The 20,824-nt window shown below is 42.3% G+C and overlaps 1 protein-coding gene across 2 annotated transcripts in view; it reads left to right on the top strand.

Moving 5' to 3' along the window:
- The window catches only part of LGI2 (leucine rich repeat LGI family member 2), a 32,607-nt gene extending 12,335 nt beyond the window's left edge, over positions 1-20,272 (top strand). For both annotated transcript variants that reach the window (XM_049789996.1, XM_049789997.1), the window contains exons 5-8: positions 817-888; positions 1,542-1,711; positions 8,249-8,413; positions 15,034-20,272. In XM_049789996.1, coding sequence (XP_049645953.1) covers positions 817-888; positions 1,542-1,711; positions 8,249-8,413; positions 15,034-15,851 — 1,225 coding nt within the window. In that variant the 3' untranslated portion in view covers positions 15,852-20,272. The remainder of the gene's footprint in view (positions 1-816; positions 889-1,541; positions 1,712-8,248; positions 8,414-15,033) is intronic.
- The last annotated feature ends 552 nt before the right edge of the window (positions 20,273-20,824 follow it).

Below are 20,824 nucleotides of genomic sequence, written 5' to 3'. Positions count from 1 at the left end.
ACTTTGTATCCATCTCTGCTCTAGGACCCGGGACCCAGGGAAACAAATGAAGATTTCTGTCCTTATGTTCGTTAGGTGGGAAGAATACAAACCAATAAATCATTAGATAATTATAATACACTAGATGTCACATGATTATTTTTCCATGAAGACTGGCCAAGTGAGGAAGGGAGGTGTATGAAAGCTGGGGAGGTGGTGAGAGTTGAGGGCAGGCATCAAGGAGGCAGTAGAGTAAGCTTGACAACAACAGTGAAATCAAGAAACCCAAACTTTAACAATCTAAACTTAAAATGGGCCTGTTATACTGACAGGATGGATGGTGGGAGGTGGTATGGGATGCACTCAGGGAACATTTGTGGAGGGAGGTAGACACTGCTGGTGGGATTGGCTTCGATTCATTGTATGTCTGAAACCCAACTAGAAGGACCTTGTACTTCACAATGGTTTCAATGAAATTAAAAAGAATAAAAATAGATGTTATCGGGAACAAAATAAGGCCATGTTGGAATTATGTGCACGGAAACCACCAACATCAGTATTGTAAATCATAGAGTCTCAATCAATAAAGATAAAATAAATTAAGAAAAACCGCCCAAACCTATATTGTCCTCAGCATCTATCATCTTACTTTGGAATATCTTTATGTAAGTAACCTCATTTCTTTCTCTCTGTATTGATAATCAAAGCCAGAAATGGAAGAAAGTGTGCTAAAGAGGCTTAGAGGTTCATTCTAAATCATTAGCTTTATTTAAGGAATGTTGGGATAACAGGGCATGAAGATAATAACCACAATATAATGTGACTTTCTTGTCCTAGTTCTTTGGCCAATAACCACATAAAAGCACTCCCAAGGGATGTCTTCAGTGATTTAGACTCTCTGATTGAACTGTAAGTAATGAAAATCAAGCCTAAGCATTGCTTGTCATTGTACTGCCAGTTCTCTGTATCTTAGATTTCTTTGTTTTCGTTACTGAAGCGAGTGCTTGTGGTGTGTGTGTGTGTGTGTGTGTGTGTGTGTGTGTGTGTGTGTGTGTGTTAGCTGAAAATCCAGGACCAAAGCAGTGAACACTGGGAAACAGTATAGAATTTACACAGTGTTGGATTATGCCTTTCTAGAACTCTTAGTTGTAGCAGTAACTAGTTTATTGTCTAATGATTTTGCCTATTTCCTGATAAAGTTTAACCAGATCTTTGATTGTGTTTTTGAGGGCTCTTTGATAGTGTCCTGGTTTCAGTTAAGTACTGTGTATTTCTTCTCTCATCCTTTCTTTTTTTCCAATATGGCATGGCAATGGCTTCCATAGGGCTTGGGAGATGGTTTGTGTCAGTTCTTTATTGCCAGACACTTAAAATCTGGCACTGGAGGTCATTGGAACAATGTCAGTGATAAATACAAGAATAAGATGTTGTAAGCCAAATGCTTTTTACATTTCATTTGTTGGGGGTATCATGTGTATTAGAATGTTAATAATTCTGGGGTTTCCTATTATTGTCAATATATGTCCGACATATCTGCTTCTCTGTGTATGATTTTTTTTTAGAGATTTAAGAGGCAATAAATTTGAATGTGATTGCAAAGCCAAATGGTTGTATCTGTGGCTGAAAATGACAAATTCTACTGTCTCTGATGTGCTATGTATCGGGCCACCAGAATATCAGGAAAAGAAGCTAAATGATGTGACCAGCTTTGACTATGAATGTACAACTACAGGTATTAAGAACCTCTCTCTCTCTTTCTCTCTCTCTCTCTCATTCTTTCTTTTTCACTCTCTCTCCAAACTCTGTTAGTAGAATAGCCTCTCACCAGAAAGTGGGGAAAGTAGGAATTCTATCAACTTATTTCAAAGGATATTGAGTGCCCTAAAATAAGAAATATACTGATGTGGTAAGACAACTATTTCAACATTTTGTTTTTGTTTTTGTTTTTGGGCCACACCCATTAATGCTCAGGGGTTACTCCTGGCTATGCACTCAGAAATCTCTCCTGGTATGGGGAGACCATATGGGATGCCGGGGGATCGAACCTAGGTCCGTCCTAGGCTAGCGCTTGCAAGGCAGACGCCTTACCTCTAACACCCCCACTCTGGCTCCTATTTCAACATTTTGAACATTTTTTTATTAAGTGCATTTAATTTTTATTCAAGAAATAATACTTTATTTCTTTCATGATTTTTTATTTGTGTAAGTTTATTTTATTAATTAATTAATTGATTGCTTTTTAATATCATTATTTAAGCACCATGGTTCCAAAGCACTTGGGTTTCAGTCATAAAAAGTACACTCTTCTTCATCAGTGCAGCCTTCCATCACCAATACCCCCAATTACCCTCCTTCCATATCCACTGTCTGTCTTCGAGACAGTCATTCTATTTCTCTCACTTACTACCATTGTCACGGTTAGTTGTTGGTGTCGTTATTTCTCTAACTGCACTCTCCACTCTTTGTGGTAAGCTTCAGATCATGGGTTGGTCCTTTCAAACCCCATCTCTATTGTCTCTGAATATTATTACCATACTATCTTTTATTTTTCTTGATCCCCACAGATGAGTGAAATTATTCTGTTTCCATCTCTCCCTCTTGATTCATTTCACTCAGCATATTAGTTTCCATACCCATTCATGTATAGGAAATTATTATGACTTCATTTTTCCTGACAGCTGCATAGTATTCCACTGTGCATATGTATCGCAGCTTCTTTAGCCACTCATCTGTTGTTGGGCATCTGGGTTATTTTCAGATTCTGGGTATTATAAATAGAGCTGCAATGAACATAGGTGTGCATTGTGTTTTTGTGTTTTGATTTTGCTTTTTTGTGTGTCTTGATTTTGATTCTTCACACAATTTTAATTCCTGTAAAGAGTTTTCTGAAAAACAAGATTCACAAATTTAGCATTAGCATATTTCCAGATCAGATAAGGCTTATAAATTGCATTTGTAGTTTCCCATAGAAAGAGCCAACTGGGTGAAGTGTACCCAGTGGCAAAGTAGAAATACAATCTAATTAGGTGTCAAAAGAAAAATTTACATTGATGGGGAAAATGTAAAGGGAGGTTGATTTTGTTTGCCAGTGTCTCAAAATTTCAGTCTATATAGTGTTTGGGGGAGTCTAAAGATAAAAAATCAAAATTCTCATATTCTCACTAGTCACATGTAATGGAAGCTGGGGATGGTGACTTCAGATAAAAGCCAAGATAGTTTCTAGAACTTTAAAAGGCATATTGTAGAAAGGAGAGGATCACTTCCTAGTAAGAATCCTGTTTACCAGACTTAGGAAAATAAACATGGTGTCTTGGAGTTGGTTTCTCCAAAGCCCAGAGCCATGTCTGTCTGTAGTGCAGCAGAAATGAAAACTCAGAAAATAGAAGAGACCCCAAAATGAAAACTAACCCAAACACAATGTGACAAGCTGGCCAGACTCCCCTAGCCTTTCACACAAATAAAACCCAAATGCATAGTCATAATTACTTCTAGATAAACAAGGGGCTCTTCCAAGTCTCTCTTCTTTCCTGCTCAGGAGCTCACCTCCATGGCCATGCCCTCGTCTCTCATCAGTGAACAGGGCTCACTCAACTGTGTAATTGGCAGGTGCCCTTTGGCTTGTGTGGCCACTCGGAGGTGATTTATTGTATTTCAGAGCAATGCAACGATTCAGAGGTCACAGCCAATGACATTTACATCAAAGGGCATCTTTGAAGTCCATTTGGCATGGAACACTGACACAAGCTCTCTAGAAGCTTCTTTTCACCTTTTCTCTAGTTTTTCTGAGAGTTTTCCAAACTCCAAGGTGAAATGAATCACTTATTCCATTGTGCTTATCACACCTGGCCTTGGTGTGGAGATTCATTGTCAATCTTCAGGTGAAAAAATATTTCTGGCCCATCAGTTACCCTGGGGATGTTGATGAATGAAGTTAGGGCTCTAAGCATTGTCACGAGGGTGGAACAGCTTGAATCAAAGTAACCAGGTCCTGCAACGAATCCCCAACCCAGAAACCTGGGTTTTATTTGTTTTATTTGTCTTACTAGCATGTCTACCAAGCTCCTGACTAAAATTGGGAAAATCCATCTCCTTTTAGATGAGAGGTCTTCCTGCTGCTGTCTTTCCTTTTTTTATATATAATATCTTTATTTAAACACTTTGATTACAAATACGATTGTTGAATTTCAGTCATACAAAGAACACCCACCTTCACCAGTGCAACATTCCCATCATCAATGTCCCAAATCTCCCTCCTCCCCATGCCCCCACCTGTATTTGAGACCAGCTTTCTACTTCCCTCATTTATTCACATTGTTATGATAGTTGTCAGTGTAGTTATTTCTCTCACGGCACTCACCATTCTTTGTGGTGAGCTTCATATTGTGAGCTAGACCTTATAGCCCTCATCTCTTTTATCTCTGAGTATTGCAAAAATGTCTTTTATTTTTTCTTAGAACCCATAGATGAGTGAGACTATTCTGTGTCTATCTCTTCCCCTCTGGCTTATTTCACACAGCACAATATATTCCATGTACATCCATGTATAGGAAAATTTCATGACTTCATCTCTCCTGATGGCTGCATAATATTCCATTGTGTATATGTACTAAAGTTTCTTTAGCTATTCATCTGTTGAAGGGCCTCTTGGTTATTTCTAGAGTCTGACTATTATAAATGGTGCTGCAATGAATATAGATGTGAGGAAGGTATTTTTTAATTGTATTTTTGTGTTCCTAGGGTATATCCCTAGGAGTGGTATAGCTGGATCATATAGGAGCTCAATTTCCAGTTTTTTTTTTTTGAGGAATCTCCATATTGTTTTCCATAAAGGTTGGACTAGACGGCATTCCCACCAGCTCTGAAAGAGAGTTCCTTTCTCTCCACATCCCCGCCAGCACTGCTTGTTCTCATTTTTTGTGAAGTGCGCCAATCTTTGTGGTGTGAGAGCTGCTGTCTTTCTTAATGTAGAGCTCATAGTCCAGCTCTCTCTCTCTCTCTCTCTCTCTCTCTCTCTCTCTCTCTCTCATTGGCTGTTTTTTGCCAAAATTTCAGAAAAAAGTGGCACAAATTGGGTGCACAAATAGGTTTCCCTTGTAAGAACCAGGCTGGAGTGGTGAGATTGTGTGTTTTATTTTCCTTGGGTGGGTGGGTGTATCTAATCTGCATGGATCAAACAACATATGTGGTACTTGATGAAAGGTGGGGAGGAGACAAGTGAGGTTCCACACAAGATGGAGATATGAGAATCATGCAGTTTCTCCCCTATTCAATAGGGCATTTGGGAAGAAACCCTTTTCTGGTACATTCTTTACCTCATAACTCAGATTTCCAGGAAAGGCAAGATATCTTCCAGAAAAGAGAGAGATGAAGGAACTGGCACTTCTCTGCTCCTGCCACAGGGGAATAATTCACACCCCAAAGCCTCCACTGGGCAATCTCTGCTCTCCAGATTAATCACAGTCCTCCCATAACCCTGGGCTTCAAGTCTATTTTTAACCATCTCAAAAATCCCCGTTACCTACTCATGATTCCTCATGTTAGGTGGATAATTCGCTAAATTCCTCCGAGAGAACGCATTTTGCATCCTAATTGTCCTGTGAGCTTTCCCTGTTTCGAGGCTGATGAAAATGCAAAGAGAAAGAATGCATTAATGTGCACTACCTCCCCCCATAGGATTGGCATCATGTATAATTTATTTTCTGCAAATGCTATAAATAGCACATGTAAAACTCTGTTGATTTCAGTGGGAGCGCAGCCTAAATGGGCAGAGTCCCATTGATATCATGAGCTGGATCCAGCACGAGGGGGACATGATGGTGCTCCCTACTGCAAGTCCCATTAGTACTCTCACTCCATAAACTGATGTCAACTCCGAGAGCTTTCTGCAATGGGTGTGCTTTGGCTTTTGAGAAGGAGAAAACTTTAGACGAGACATTTAATATTTTTCTTGGTTTGGGGGCCACCTGACTATACTTAGAACTTCAGTCTCTGTGCTAGGAATCACTCCTAGATGGCTTGGGGGGGGCATATGGGGTGCAGGTTGAACTTGGGTTGGCTGAATGCAAAGAAAAGGCCTTAATCTCTGTATCCTTTTTCTGCTACCTCCTTAACATTTTTGGGGGGGAGAGAAGATATTTAAATTCTTCGCCCCTTCCCCTTTCCCATCCACCTCCATTTACAAAAAAAATGCCATTTTAGTATGTCTTTCTTTTTCTTCTCTTCATCTCCTCTTCTTTTTTGGGATGGAGTGTGCTGAGTGGATGGAAGGCAGCTTCTATGAAGACTCAGATTATCAATTGAGTAATTTAATAGCCTGTGCTATGTACTATGTGCTTGGGAGATGGTATGTTGACAAATTATGGAAGCAGTGTTTAAGGGGATGAGAATGGACTTAGCTCTATTTAAGGCATACTTCCTCTAGTCAGGTGCCCTCTTGCCCATCCTGGGATTCTAGACCAAGAATGGAAATTTTTTAGTCTATGCTTGAAATGGGCAGTGCTTGTGGGCTAATGCTACTGAGTCTTTAAAGCAGAGCCAGGGAACTCAGGATAGGGTAGAAATAGCTGGAACTGGAATTGTACGAATGCACCTGCAGGTGGCAGGGAAGCAAGTGAAGGTGACCAGTTGTGTCTCAAGAGCTGTGTTCTGAGTCCTTCCTCATCTTCAGAAGAGGCAGCAGTGTTTGTCTCATGTCCCTTCTCCTTCATCTGGCCACAGGGCCATGCCATAGTCCTGGTGGAGCCCATGAGTCCATTCCTGCAACTCCACTGACTCTGCCAGCAATGATGAGTGGGATTGGGCATTGAGAGTGTTTTAGTCCCAGTTAGAATTGGATGTCCATATGGCAATGTCAGAGGTTTAGCTGCAGTGAATAATAGGATGTAAACCACAGTGCCTATTCATAAGTCCAGTGAGTGAGCTCAGAGCTAGTGCCTTGTAGTGGTTGGTAAATGTTCAGCAGAAAGGGATTGAATGGGCTGGGTAAGAGAGGCATGCAACCTGGGTGTGTTCCATAGTAGTAACTCCTAAAGCAGCCCATTGTTTTGTCCATTGAGGCCATCATCACTGCAAGATTTCTGGTCAAAGGTTCAACACAAAGGTCTAGAGATAGCACAGGGCTGCCTTGAAAGCATCTGAGTCAGTTTTGTGCCTACTCTCAACCTCCAGTAAGCTTTCCAAGGTCCGAGATAGAAGCCCTTGCTCCTTCTGGATTGGCTGAGAATAGCCAGGACTGGTCCCTATTGGGTGCCACACCCAAACAAATTCTGAGCTAACACATCTTAAGCTTTATTAAAACTTTTAAAATTCTTTCTTCAGTGGTTCTCCACTGAAGAAATGCCAACTACCCTAGCATCTCCAGCTCATGTGCTCTGTCCTAGATGAAACTATATGTTCTCTATAAAGCTCTTGTCTTGACTTCTGCTTTCAGGACAATGTCACTGTCATGGAACTTTTATAAATGTTTTCTCTTGATTCTTTTCTTTCTTTCTTTCTTTCTTTCTTTCTTTCTTTCTTTCTTCTTTCTTTCTCTCAATTTCTTTATTTGTTTTTTTTTCTTTCTTTCTTCCTCTCCTTTATTTCTTTCTTTCAATCTTTCTTAATTCCTCTTTCTTTCTTCTTTCTTTCTCTTTCTTTCTTCCTTCCTTCCTTCCTTCCTTCCTTCCTTCCTTCCTTCCTTCCTTCCTTCCTTCCTTCCTTCCTTCCTTCTTTCTTTCTTTCTTTCTTTCTTTCTTTCTTTCTTTCTTTCTTTCTTTCTTTCTTTCTTTCTTTCTTTCTTTCTTTCTTTCTTTCTTTCTTTCTTTTTTCTTTCAGTTTTATATTTCTTTTTGTTTTGGCTTATACCTGGTGATGCTCAGGAGTTTCTCTTGGCTCTGAAATACTCTGAAATACTCTGGTGGCTCTGAATTATTCTGGTGGTATCTAGGGAACCAATACAGTATGCCAGAGATCAAGCCCAGGTCAGCTGCATGGAAAGCAAGAACCCTACCCTCTGTGCTATCACTCTGTTTTCTTATAACATTCTTTCTGTCTTGTCTCTTTAAAAGCCTTTTCTTTCCAACTTGGGTGAAGGCTTTACAAGCCTAGAGGCTGCCTTGGGAACCTTAGCAGTTGGGCATCCCAACAGAGCAGCCTCCTGACATCTTCTAGACTCAAACATCTTTGTCTGTTCTCCAAGACTCAGGGAATAGAGAGTAAAAAGGATAGAAGGAGAAATAAAGATAATTTCCACAAGTCAGCTCAAGACCTTTTTTTTAATGCCTATCTGCAGATTTTGTTGTTCATCAGACTCTGCCCTACCAGTCGGTGTCTGTGGACACATTCAACTCCAAGAATGACGTGTATGTGACCATCGCCCAGCCCAGCATGGAAAACTGCATGGTCTTGGAGTGGGACCACATTGAGATGAACTTTCGCAGTTACGACAATATCACAGGTGAGCATGGCTGGCATCACTTCAGGGTAGTCTCAAGTTCCCAAGAGAAGGGGTGATTTGGCTTGTGTTAGGAAACACATCCCTGCCCACATTCATCTCAAATTTTCCTCACAATGATCAATCAGACTTGGGTGTGAATAGAAGGAAATTTCCCATGTGGCTCTGTCTATCACTAAAAATCACTTTGCAAAGGGAGAGGGTGATTGAGGAAGGGGACTTTCTAGCTGGGTGGCATTTTCCAGAATTGGGAGGAAGTCACATCCCCTTGATCCGGGACAGTTGTTATGATGACCTAAGACTGTACCAGTTTTATTGCAGTAAAGTGACGGTCTTTGCTTCTTATTAAGCTCATTGTTAACTTACATGCTAACCCAGGTGTATTGCTAACATGTGTGAACATATGCATGGACACACAAACTCATATTTACACACATGATATGTGTGGTGTATATATGTGCCACATCCAGTGGATAAGTCAGGAGTAGAATTTACACTCCTTGGACTGAGCTCTGAAGTACAGTGCAACATTTCTCTTCTGAACAACTCAAGGGATGGTGGTGAATTTCTAAAGACATGTACCAGCACCTGGAGTAGACTGAAAAACACCAAACTAGCCTGGAAAGAGGCATCATCATCAAAAGTCCCACACGAAAGCACTTTGGCTTTTTCCTATTGCCCCTTGTAAGTCCTAGTGACCACTATTGTTCATAAAAAGATCATAGAAGCCCATACAAAGGAAGAATAAGTTTGGACCAGAGAGACAGGGCAGGACCTTTACCACACATGGCCTTCCAAGCAGTGCTGGATGTGAACCTGGATGCCCCTGACCACTGCCGGTTCACTCAGACAGTCCCCAACAGTGCCAAATACCAGAAACCTTGCATTGAAGGCCAAGTTGACTAATAATTGCTGAGAGCCTATCCCCACAAAAGTCCACCCCAAGCCCTAAAAAAATAACAAAACAAAAGCTGAAAAAGAATAAGCATTCTAGCTTTTAGGATGAAATTGACTAATTCTCTTTTCATTTCTGCCATAAGTTCCCAGATATGAAAACAGTTTTCTTTTCCTTTTATCCCTCCCGAGGTTGAAGGGGGTATTGGGTCACCTCTTGCAGTGCTCAGGATCTATTCCTAGCTTTGGGCTCAGGTCTGATCCCAGACTGTGCTTAGAGGATATGTATGGTCTGAGGTTGGCTGAAGGCAGGGCTAGGACCTTACTTCCTGTATTGCCTCTCCTGTCTTGTATTTGCATTTTAAAAAATAGTCAAGTCCCAAATGAAGCTTTCCAAGACTTCTGATAATTGAGGTGCAATCTGAACAGAATCAGACTTTATAGACAGCGCCAGGCCCCCTGAAGAGGCCTCCCCGGAAGAGGATTCCCTTCAGTGGCTGCTTTGGGGAAGCTAAAGCAGCATTTTGCTGTTGCAGAGCAAAGCAGCCCTTGGTTGAATTTCCTGATGAGGCAGCTCCCAGGAATCTCTCAGGAACAAGTGTCCCTGAAGCAGGTGTAAGGAGAGGGGAGGACAGGGGAGTGTCGTCCCACCCCGCCAGGAGCTGGTGCATGCACCTGGTGCTAATAAGCCTGGTGCACACACACTGGAGGCTCCTGGGATGCCATTTCCAGGGAAATGTCTTTTTGTCCCACCAGCTGGTCCCCTAGTGCTGAGCACACAGGCCTGAGAATTGTCCTGCAGGCTGGGGTGCACCTGCAGGGCAACAGCAGGTGCACTTCGCAAGGAAGCCAAGGCCTGAAAACCCCAAACTTGACTCCTGTTAAAGGGGAAGGACTAACTGGCCTCCTGAACTCCTGAATTCAGGAGTGATAATGTGATAACTCCTGAATTTGACTTTCTCTTTTTCAGACTTAAGAGAGGTAAGAGGGACCTGCTCTGCCTTCTCTCTCTGACAGTTGTCCCTAATTACTCACCTGCTCTCTATCCTGGGGGAGCAGGACAGAGAGCTCCCATGTGGGACCTCTGATGCTATTTCATGTTTCCAAGCTTAGTTTAGGGTTTGCCTAGGCTACTCCAAGCTCAGGTGTATCTTTAGAAATTTACTGCTATTCTTTAAGTTATTGCCAAGGCCACCTGTCCCATGCGTAGTTCAGGAGAGAGATGCTGGATTGAGCTTCAGGGTTCAGATTTGGCAAACCAGAGAGTGTGAATTATGTTCCTGACTTAGCCATGGGGTCATGGTTACAACCTCTAGATATGGCTTCTGTAGCTGTAAAATGGACCACTGGTGAAGCACAGGCAAGTTTGTTTGGTCAGGACAGTATGGCATAGATCAAGACCCACTTTTTGACACCTTTCCGTAGGGAAAGGTGGTGGTTCAGGCTGTGAAATTAGCACCCCATTTCTCAGTAGAAGATGCTGAGCACTAGCCCCATTGCTTTCCACCACTTCCCGTGCTTGGGTGGAACTTAGAGATGCCATGGCTGCAGCATTGCCCAGTCTTGCAGATGGCAGCATCGATGATGAACAAGTTTTTACTCCACTCATTCGTCAAGGTCTTCTCTTCTCTTCCCTTCCACTTTCCTTTCTGATGTCACTTCCCTTCCCTTCTGTTCCTTTCCCTTCTGTTCACTTCCCTTCCTTTTTCATCCCTCTCTTTCCTTTCCTTCCCTTTCTTTGTCCCTTTGCCTTCCTTTTCTTTCCTTCCCATCTCTTCTTTGCCCTGCTCTGCCCTTCCCTTCCATTTCCTTTTCCTTCCTTTTACTCTTTTTGTTTTGTTTTGGTTTTGTTTTAGGGCTATACTCAATAAGGATCAGGCCTTACTCCAGATTCTGTATTCTAGGATCATTCCTGGCAATATTTGAGGAGCAAATGTGGCACAGGAAACCAAACTGGGTTGTCAATCTCATTACAAAGGCAAGAATCTTACCTATATCTCCAGCCCCCAGAAAGATACTTTGAGCTCATCTAGGTGTTTTTGCCTTGGTAATGAATCAGCTAGAACAAACCTCCAACCTCCAGTAGTTGTCAATAGAATGGGGGTTAGGAGAGAGAATAAAATGAACAGTGGCAAATGATTTAACGCATTTAGAGAGCAGCATGCTAAGAAGGGAAACTAAGGCAATCAGGAAGTTTTAAAGAGTGAGATGAGGGAGGATTGAAATTGTAAATCTTACCCAAGCTAGACTTCCTTAGGAAAATGTTATTTCAGTTAGGTTCAAGGACTGTGGGGCTCAGTTTATGCAAAGAGTGGGAAGAAGGGCATTTTATATAGAAGGAACAGAAAACACAGAATTGCCTCCACCCTCAGTATCCATGATTTCCGTATTAATGAACTCAACCAACCCACATCCAAGGTTGGCCTTGTCTATAAGTCCTGAATCTGTAGTTGTGGAGGACCCATTATATGAACTGGAAAAATGCTGTATATCAGTGCATCTGTGAATTCAGAACTACATAGTTCCAGAGTAAGCTGCATGGTATATTACTAACTATTCATATTGTGGGCCACAGAGGGAACACAAAGGCCTGGAGCACAAGGTTTGTAGGTACCATATGGTCCTGAGAACAACATTGGTGTTAGCCCAAGTAATGAGCTGGGAGTAGATCCTGGGAATAGCCATGTGTGGCTTCCAAAACAAAATAATAGTTATAATAATAATAATCATAATAATAGTTTGATTGTAGGAGCTGCAGACCCGGGTTTAAGACTTCAATCACCACACTGCTGAGTCCCCTGAGTACTGCCAGGTGCAATTGCTGAGTACAGAGCCAGCACAGAACCTTGAGCAGGAAGCCAGGAAATGAGCCTGAGCTACTAGCCAGGAGTGAACCCTGCCTGAGCTTTGAGCCTGGATCACTCCCTGACCTTAGAGCCAGGGGTGATTCCCAAACTCTGTAGGCATGACCCCAAAAGAATTCAAGTAGTAGAAGATATGGCAAGATTGGTAAATGTTCACAATTACAGTGAAAACTGTAATGGGCCATCAAAGTGTTGATCAATAACAAACTCAAATTTATCTTTATAAATTATAGTTGGATATGTGCACATTCACTGTGGAACAAAACCATCAGTATATCAATCATTATGTCAACATTTGCAGTAAGAATTATTTTTATTTTCTTGGTGAATTTTTTTAGTTCTTTAGAATAGAGGAGTTTGCAGTCATATGGCCAGAGTTGGGGTCCCAAGGGTCCCAACACCTCTCAGAAACCGACCTTCTCTGTTTTCTTCCTGTGCCTTGACTTCACCCTTTGTAAATGATGATGGTACTCATCAGTTTCTTATGGTTGTCTTTGCACTCAATGGACAGATATCATGGTGCAAACTTATAGTCCACACTTAGAAAATGTTAGCGGTGATTTTCAAAACTTGTCTCAGAGGACATTTATAACTTATGATCAGGAAAAATATATGCAAGCATGGATGTCAGAGAGAGAACAGGTTCTTGCAAGAAGGCCAAACAGTGAAAGAGAAAAGTGTTCTAAAAACTAAAGCTGTTCTAAAAACTACCCAGTGTCTGCCCTCAAAGTAAATACTAGGGACAGAAATTGGGTAATTATCCTTGTCATTTACAGACCAAATTACATTGGCCCAAATTTCCCAGAAAATTAAGGGAGAACAGTCACTTCATGAAATTATCAAGTTGGAAAGCCAATGCTCTTTGGGATGTGAGTGGTTCTATTGCTGGCTTAATGAAGCCGCAGGGGGCTTCAAAGTTAGGGGGCTGGATATGGATGTGCAGAGTGGGAGAGGAAGCCATAAGGTATCCCAGTAAAGAGTCATGTCATAAAACAACTCAAACTTTTCTGGCAACATTCTGATTTTGTGTTGCCTGAGCTACATCATTCCATAGGTATTTCAGTGGTGCCTGCCCTGTGCTCGGTCTTGTGATGGCCACTGAAATTGCTTCAGTTCTCAAATAATGAGGACTGAAGTTATGGTCAGTAGTAATCAACCACTTCTTGCATGTGCCTGCTCTGTACTGCAAACACCAAGCTCGAATGTCTTTCTTGGTTTGGATTTGCACAGCTCTGTCTAGTCAGGGCTGGCAACATCCTTCTCAGTCTATGATCAGACCCCACACAAGGAGAATTGGACTGACCATAGCCCTTTGTGGAGCCTAGGAATAGGCTGTACCAGGTACTACAATGTATGAGCACGTTGTATATATTCGTATGGCCAAAAAGTTATTCTCAGCACCTTCCCATGGTTAAGCGATGCCTAACTGTATAGACAAAACCTTAAGCATAGGATCCTCTAACTTAGATACAGGGCTGCATTTTGAAGTTCAGACTACCAGATTTGGAGTCACAGGATTTGACCTACTATCTCCCCTCTACAGCTCTGAAAGTCAGAAGAGCCCAAATGTTTTCACCATTCCTCCCAAGATATTTTTTTCCTTCTGTTTCTGAAACTTGACTCCTGCCTGCCTCCTGCCATCCTTTTGTTCCCCAGAGAAGAGGCCCTTTTAATTTCCTCCTTTCTGTCTTAGGGCTTCAGAAATACTTTTCTGAATGGCATTTCATTTGTCATGTTAGTGAGTTCCCCCAACTCTGAAGATACCAGAGACCCAGGTGGCTGGTGCTTAAAACACATTACATTTAATAATGACTGGTAGATGGGTCAGAGAGATAGTACAGTGAGTAGGCATTTGTGATGCACGTGGCTGACCTGGGTTTGATCCTTGGCATCCCATATAGTTCCTGAACACCAAGTGTGATCCCTGAGTGCTGAGACAGGAGTAAGCCCTGACCATCACTGGTATAACCCAAACCTTCTCCCAAATAGCTGTAAGAAGGTATAAATCATATTAAATACACCCTCTTAACCATTTTGCAGTGTGAGGTTAGATAGTGTTAAGTCCATTGACATTTGTTGTACAGCCAGCCACCAGAGTCTTAAAAAACTAAAACAGTCATTCAACAATAGCTACCTGGTATAAGAAGACTCTATATGGCATGATCCCCAGTACAGCATGTCTTCCCCAGTTCTAAAGATGTGGTAGTCCTGGTGTCCCTGAGGACAGTACCCCAACCACAGTGCTGAGATCCCTGGATAGTATACTTATAAAAACACAAAACAGTTCCCTATTCTCCTGGTTTCCAGACATTGGTATTTCCCCTTCTCCTTTTTTTTTTTTTTTTTGTCTCTAGAAACCAGAGTACTCTAGATACCTCATGTAAGAAGACTTAGGCATTCTGACACTATTTGTCTTTTTTGGTGCCTAGCTTTTTATTTCATTTCACAAAATGCTCCCAATATTAATCCAAGTTGGAAATTGTGTTGTAATTATTTTTTTTAGGAAAATAAGGGATATGGAATATTAATTTTGCATAGATACCACATTGTGTTCCTGCAATTGATCCACCAGCAGGCACTTAGATTACTTCTATTTTTGGCTCTTAGAATCAGATTACTATAGATATGGGGGTACAAATATCTCAGTGAGGCCCCGATTTCATTTTGGGGAGGGATATAGACCCAGAAGTAGAATTACTGGGTCATGGGATAGCATATTTGTTTGAGGTGCCACCATATTATTTTCCACAGTTGACTGCCCAGTTTCGATTCCTTTCCTCTCATTTAAATAGAACCCTACAATCACAGTAGAGAAGTCTGGTGACTGGGGTAATCCTAACTCCCTGTCTTTTCTTTGGGAGCCAGGTCAATCCATTGTGGGTTGCAAGGCCATTCTCATTGAAGACCAGGTGTTTGTGGTGGTGGCCCAGCTCTTCGGTGGCTCCCACATTTACAAATACGACGAGAACTGGACCAAGTTTGTCAAGTTCCAAGACATCGAAGTCTCTCGCATCTCTAAGCCCAACGACATCGAGCTGTTCCAGATCGAGGATGAGACATTCTTTGTCATTGCCGACAGCTCCAAGGCAGGCCTGTCCACGGTGTATAAATGGAACAGCAAAGGCTTCTACTCCTACCAGTCTCTGCATGAGTGGTTCCGGGACACAGATGCGGAGTTCGTGGACATAGATGGCAAGTCGCACCTCATCCTATCCAGCCGCTCCCAAGTCCCTATCATCCTCCAGTGGAACAAGAGTTCAAAGAAGTTTGTCCCCCACAGTGACATCCCCAACATGGAGGACGTGCTGGCTGTGAAAAGCTTTCGAATGCAGAACACTCTGTATCTGTCCCTCACCCGTTTTATTGGGGACTCCAGGCTTATGAGGTGGAATAGTAAGCAGTTTGTGGAGGTCCAGGCCCTCCCCTCCCGGGGGGCCATGACCTTACAGCCCTTTTCCTTTAAAGATAACCACTACCTGGCCTTGGGGAGCGACTATACGTTCTCCCAGATCTACCAATGGGATAAAGAGAAGCAGCTCTTTAAAAAATTCAAGGAGATTTATGTGCAGGCACCTCGGTCCTTCACAGCTGTCTCCACTGACAGGAGAGATTTCTTTTTTGCCTCCAGTTTCAAAGGGAAAACAAAGATTTTCGAGCACATAGTCGTCGATTTAAGTTTGTGAAGGTGTGCTCAGTGAAAGGACTGAAAAAACACCCATCCATACATAGCTCTCTCGTGGGAGAGGACCCAGAGGGAAACAGCTGGGTTCAGAGCTCTGAGATCAGAACCAATAAGGCACTCGGGGAAATAGTTAGAAAAAAATTTTCCAACTTTTAGAAGCCACATTTCAATCAGGGAGTGCATTCACCGACTCACTGCATGCTATGCCCCCTTCTCCACTTCCCAAAGACCTCGTTAAGCCTGTAATCACGGAGAAGAGTCCAGCTTCAATTCGCACCATCTAGAAAAAAATCTTGTGCTTTTTTAATGAGAGAAGCAGATAAGATGGGGGCAGTTCTTAGAATAAAATAATAATAATAAAAGACCAAATGAATGATGAACCCTCGGCATTCCATTTTAACAGTCTTTTTTTTTTTGGTAGGAACTCTTAAAGCCAAAGTCAGCTGTAAAGATTTGCTGATGACTAGGTTACAGATCTGACAACACTCAGCAATGCTATTTTGAGCCATCCAGACTTGCCAGCCTGCCCCCTCTTCCCTACCCCCATAATAGAAGCATCTTGTCTTGCATTGCCATGTCCACTTAGGTTATGGTGTTTTAACAAAACACTGTTTTGATGTCACTTCCTCTGCCACAGAGAAGGTGCTGCTGACATATATTTAGGCTCATCTCTGGGTGGAGGCCCAGGAACTCAACAAAGGAGTTTTCTCCTCTTCTTTGTGGTTCAAATATGATGTCCTTGGTGCCAGAGTAATCAGACATTTTTCATGCTCTTGGTGAGTTCTCTACTTCTTGCCCCCCACTCTGAGTTTGTGGGGGAAGCAGCAGACAGGCCAAAGACTGAATGGTGCTTTTCATTCCTCGTGAATTGATGGAATGTTTTATGGAAGAGGTATTTCCATCTGATGAGCCTTTGGTTGAAGTTTGAAAGAGAGGTATGTGGAGTCAAAGGGAAACTACCAAGAGACTTGATGTGCCATGAAACCTAGTGATGACCCTTTGGTTTATGCATGCCTTTGTCCTCAAGGTAACTTGCTCTTGAAAATCATTGAATACATGCTGCTTACTTGCCTACTGCCCTACTGATTACCATCATTCTTGGGCAGATTGCCTGCTATTATTGCTCCTGGTGAGTTTTAGAAAAATCAACAGCTTGTCAGACCCACCAGGGTCATCCATGACACTGATGGCCTGTTAGCATTTAGCAAAGGGAACTTCCCCTGAGTGCCACCACCACCCAGTCTCCTGGACCACAGACTGGCAAGGTGTATTATTCTTTAAGGCTAGACGTTTCAGACTGATCAGCAAAGTGTGGGGATGAGGTGGTTCCTTGAGTCCCTTGGATAAAGTGTGAGCTGGATGGTGGTAGGGTTGCTTCTTTCCAAGAGGACCTCTCTAATGTGAATCATGGAAAGTCTTGGGGTCTGGCTTTGTGGAGGGTTCCAGGTGGATGTTGGGCTCTTAAGAAAACATCTGCACTTTGGGGTGTGGCCTTGACAGTGTGAATCCCACCATCTCTTCTAGCCTGTGAAAGGAGCAGAAGCCTATTGTGTTGGAATGATTGTTTGCCAGGATGCTGGTGGATATGTTGCTGCTAATACGAATGTAGTTGTTTTTGCTGGACTTGAAGCAGTGCAGATGGAGGCAATAAATAGTGCCTAGAGAACGAGCCACTGATGTCACAGCAGCACTCTTGAGTACATTCTGGGACTACAGGCTGAGTTGTGCCAACTTACGACAGCAGGGATTTTCATCAGTGAGCTCACCCACACATAGTAATCTCGCTGCTTGAAACTTTCCTACCAAGCACTGATCCAACAGAAGAGAAGTAGTTGGTGAGCCAGATTTTTTTGTTGTATTTTTAAGGCACAAATCACTCTGGCTTTGGCATTCTTGAGCTTTCCTGGTTTGTTTGACTTGGCTACACATGCTCAGAACCACACTACACACTTGGCAAGCACAGGACCTGGCAAGCGGGGCAGAATTATTAGATGGGAGTTGATGCTCCTGATTCCAGCTGCTGGTAGAGAGAACACCTGAGGTGCCTGCCCCCAACTCTCTTCATAGAACAGGCATCCAGCTCACCTGTGAGGTGACACTGGCCATCAGCCACATGCACTCTCCATGCTGGTGACAGCTGCCTGCCAAGGGCTTACTGAGACTGGAGGAGAAAGAGATGGGCAGGTAAAAGAAAGACCTAAAGCATTTGGGGATGGGAGGCTGAGATGCATGTGGGTCAGCTACAATCAGATTTTTCTCTGATTTCCTTTAATTTAAAAAAATAATTTAGGCAAGGGAGTATGCAGGTTCTAGAGAGCCTGTGCTCAGAAATGTAGTACTTGCTTTCACTCATTTAGGGAAGGAGCATCACTGTTCTTACAGTGAGGAGGTGGAAACCTTGCTTCATGAATTTTATTCTTCCATCAAGAGAAAGCCATAATGTTTTCTGGAAGAAGCTGTGGTCTTAAGTTCAGATTCTTAAAAACAAAACACCACAAAACACCCAAAGCAGGCAGTAGACCCATGGGGCCTCCTCAGTGGAGAGAACTTCAGGAGGATCATTTCTTGCTTCTTTGCTTTACCCAGCCCTCTCTGGGAAGAGATCATTTTATCAGATTGCTTCCTTATAATCTAGATGCGGAATTTACACTTAATCTCTCCACATGCCCAAATGCCAGGCTACACTGCCTTAAAGCAAGGATATGTCCACCCAGACTTCTTGGAATAGATGTCTTAGATAGACACGAAAATTGAAACTGGAAGGAAAGGCCCAGTGCTAGTGGCAATGAAGGAAAGGACCCCTGGAACATGCTTAGAGTTTATCTCTCTCTAGTGTATATAGACGTTCATCTCATTTTTTCCCAAACTCTGTTGAAGGCAAAGCTATTTTAGAAGGAAGGAAAGAGACATGGAAGTCTGAGTCAATTTCCTGTTCTAGATTATCCAGAAGGAGTAGAAAATAAAAGTCCAGAACTTTCCTTTTGACTAGCAGGTTTCCTATTTTCTTTTTGTGACTCTCCACCATGCCCTCCAAACAAAGATCCATGTTATCCTTCTTTTGAATAGAGCAGCATTTTGAGATAAAATTTAAAAACACAAAAGATGTCTCGCCAGAAAGACAAGAGCTGAATAGACAACATTCAAGCAGCTGGCTCGGTTAACAATTAAGCACTACGGAACTACTATTACATGCAAGGTTTCACTCTTGAAAGATTTTCAGAAGTTTCTGTCATTTTCTGTTCTAAAGGGGGTTTCTAGTGGACTTGGTGGTATCCCCTACCCTACATCTTCTCCGTAGCTTTGGGAGAAGAGGCTCAGATGTTAAGACGCATCTGGTTCTTGTCACTGCATCCCCAAAACATACAGAGTAGTCCTCTGAGGGACAAAAAAAATCCTGGAAACTAAGATGCATGCTTGATGATGAATTGTTCCTGGCTGTAATCAGCCTTTGGGGACCATGCTGAAAATGGCAGTGTTGCATTTTTCTTCCCCATGGAGTATGAGGCTGTGTATTTTTAGGAAAGAAATCAGCGTGGGATGCTGGAGGTTTGGCTGCCAGGAGCACTCATGATGGAAATTCCTCCAACTGGGGGTATAATGAAAGAGAGATGAAGGTCAGCAGGAGGGGAGTCTATTTGCATGCGACCTAAAGAAAATCTCTTTAGCCAGCCTTCACATCCTTCTGTGGTCAAGCCAGCCCCTCTGCACACATCTTTGGACTAGAGTTTTTGCAGTCGGCATTGAGTGGCCAAGGATTCTGCCAAAGATGCCTCGGAGTGGGACACAATCCTGCATTAGAGTCATCCAAATTTGGGGAAAAGCCAGGGGGTGTGGATAGACAAACAGACCACATGGTTATGAGGGAACTTTTCTAAGGAGGAAGAAGTAGAAAAAAATGGTGAAAAATAGAAAGTCATACTGATTTCCTTGGCTTCAGCCAGACAAAGAGAGAGTAAAAAGATCAGGAAAATTAACAACAACCTGGTTATTAATGAAGAGAATTGATTGTAATGCTACTTCAGATAAAATTGGCATTGTATAGTAACTGATATCTAAACCAAGACATTCTTATACTTACTTTAGTTCCTTGCTTGTATCAGAATCTACCTTTTCCTTAGTAGGAAACTATGCATTTCCTATTAATCCCTTGGACTATCAGGAATGTATAAGGACTGTGATAAAAAAAATTTCCATTTGGTACATTTTTATGTATTTTAAATGCATAACTTAGGGAAACTCGAATCGTTTCTATGTATATGAAAGCAAATTTTGCAGTATGCAAGCTACAATGGATGCATTTTAAGGCTGAATATATCTTTAGCTCTTTTTTCATAAATAGAGTTAACAAACGATATGCCTCTTAATTCAATATATTCTGTAAACCTATGAATAAAAAGTAGTTCCTGCCTAATAAGGCTTTGATCTCTGGTCTGCTTGAATATGGATTTGTCCCCTTGAGTCATTGAGTTGAAAGGAGACCCAGATGGGTTCTAGAGGTAGGCCAGGGTGTGCCCATCAATCTTGGTGGCTTCCTCCCTGATTAAATGGAAGATGAGCACCTTGGGGACCTTTTGCTCCTACTTGCAAACTAAAACTGTCTTCAGGGAGCTATGTGATCACACCTCCATCTGACCTGCAGAAATCACAACCCCAACAGATTGACAAAAAACTGTAGGGCTTGTTAGGTGACCTCCAATTCCATATGGTAAGGGGATGCAACAGAAAGAGTTTCTTGGTTGGTTCCTCCCTGAGAAACAGGAGGGCAAGACTTGTTCCATGTTTTTGGCATGTCTGGGACATGTAGTACAAAAATGTCCTGTGTACCTGAGTCTCACGATCTATTTGGTTTCTTTGAAGAATCAAAAACTCAAACTACATGAGGCCGAGAACCTACCACATGACTAGGACTTCGATAAATAAATAAAAAACACACACACAGAATTTTTCCCATCATGGGACTCACAGTCTAGTTAA

The sequence above is a fragment of the Suncus etruscus genome, chromosome 16 (assembly GCF_024139225.1).
Source record: "Suncus etruscus isolate mSunEtr1 chromosome 16, mSunEtr1.pri.cur, whole genome shotgun sequence".
In the NCBI taxonomy this organism is placed as follows: Eukaryota; Metazoa; Chordata; class Mammalia; order Eulipotyphla; family Soricidae; genus Suncus; species Suncus etruscus.
This window is presented reverse-complemented; position numbering and strand designations above follow the sequence as displayed.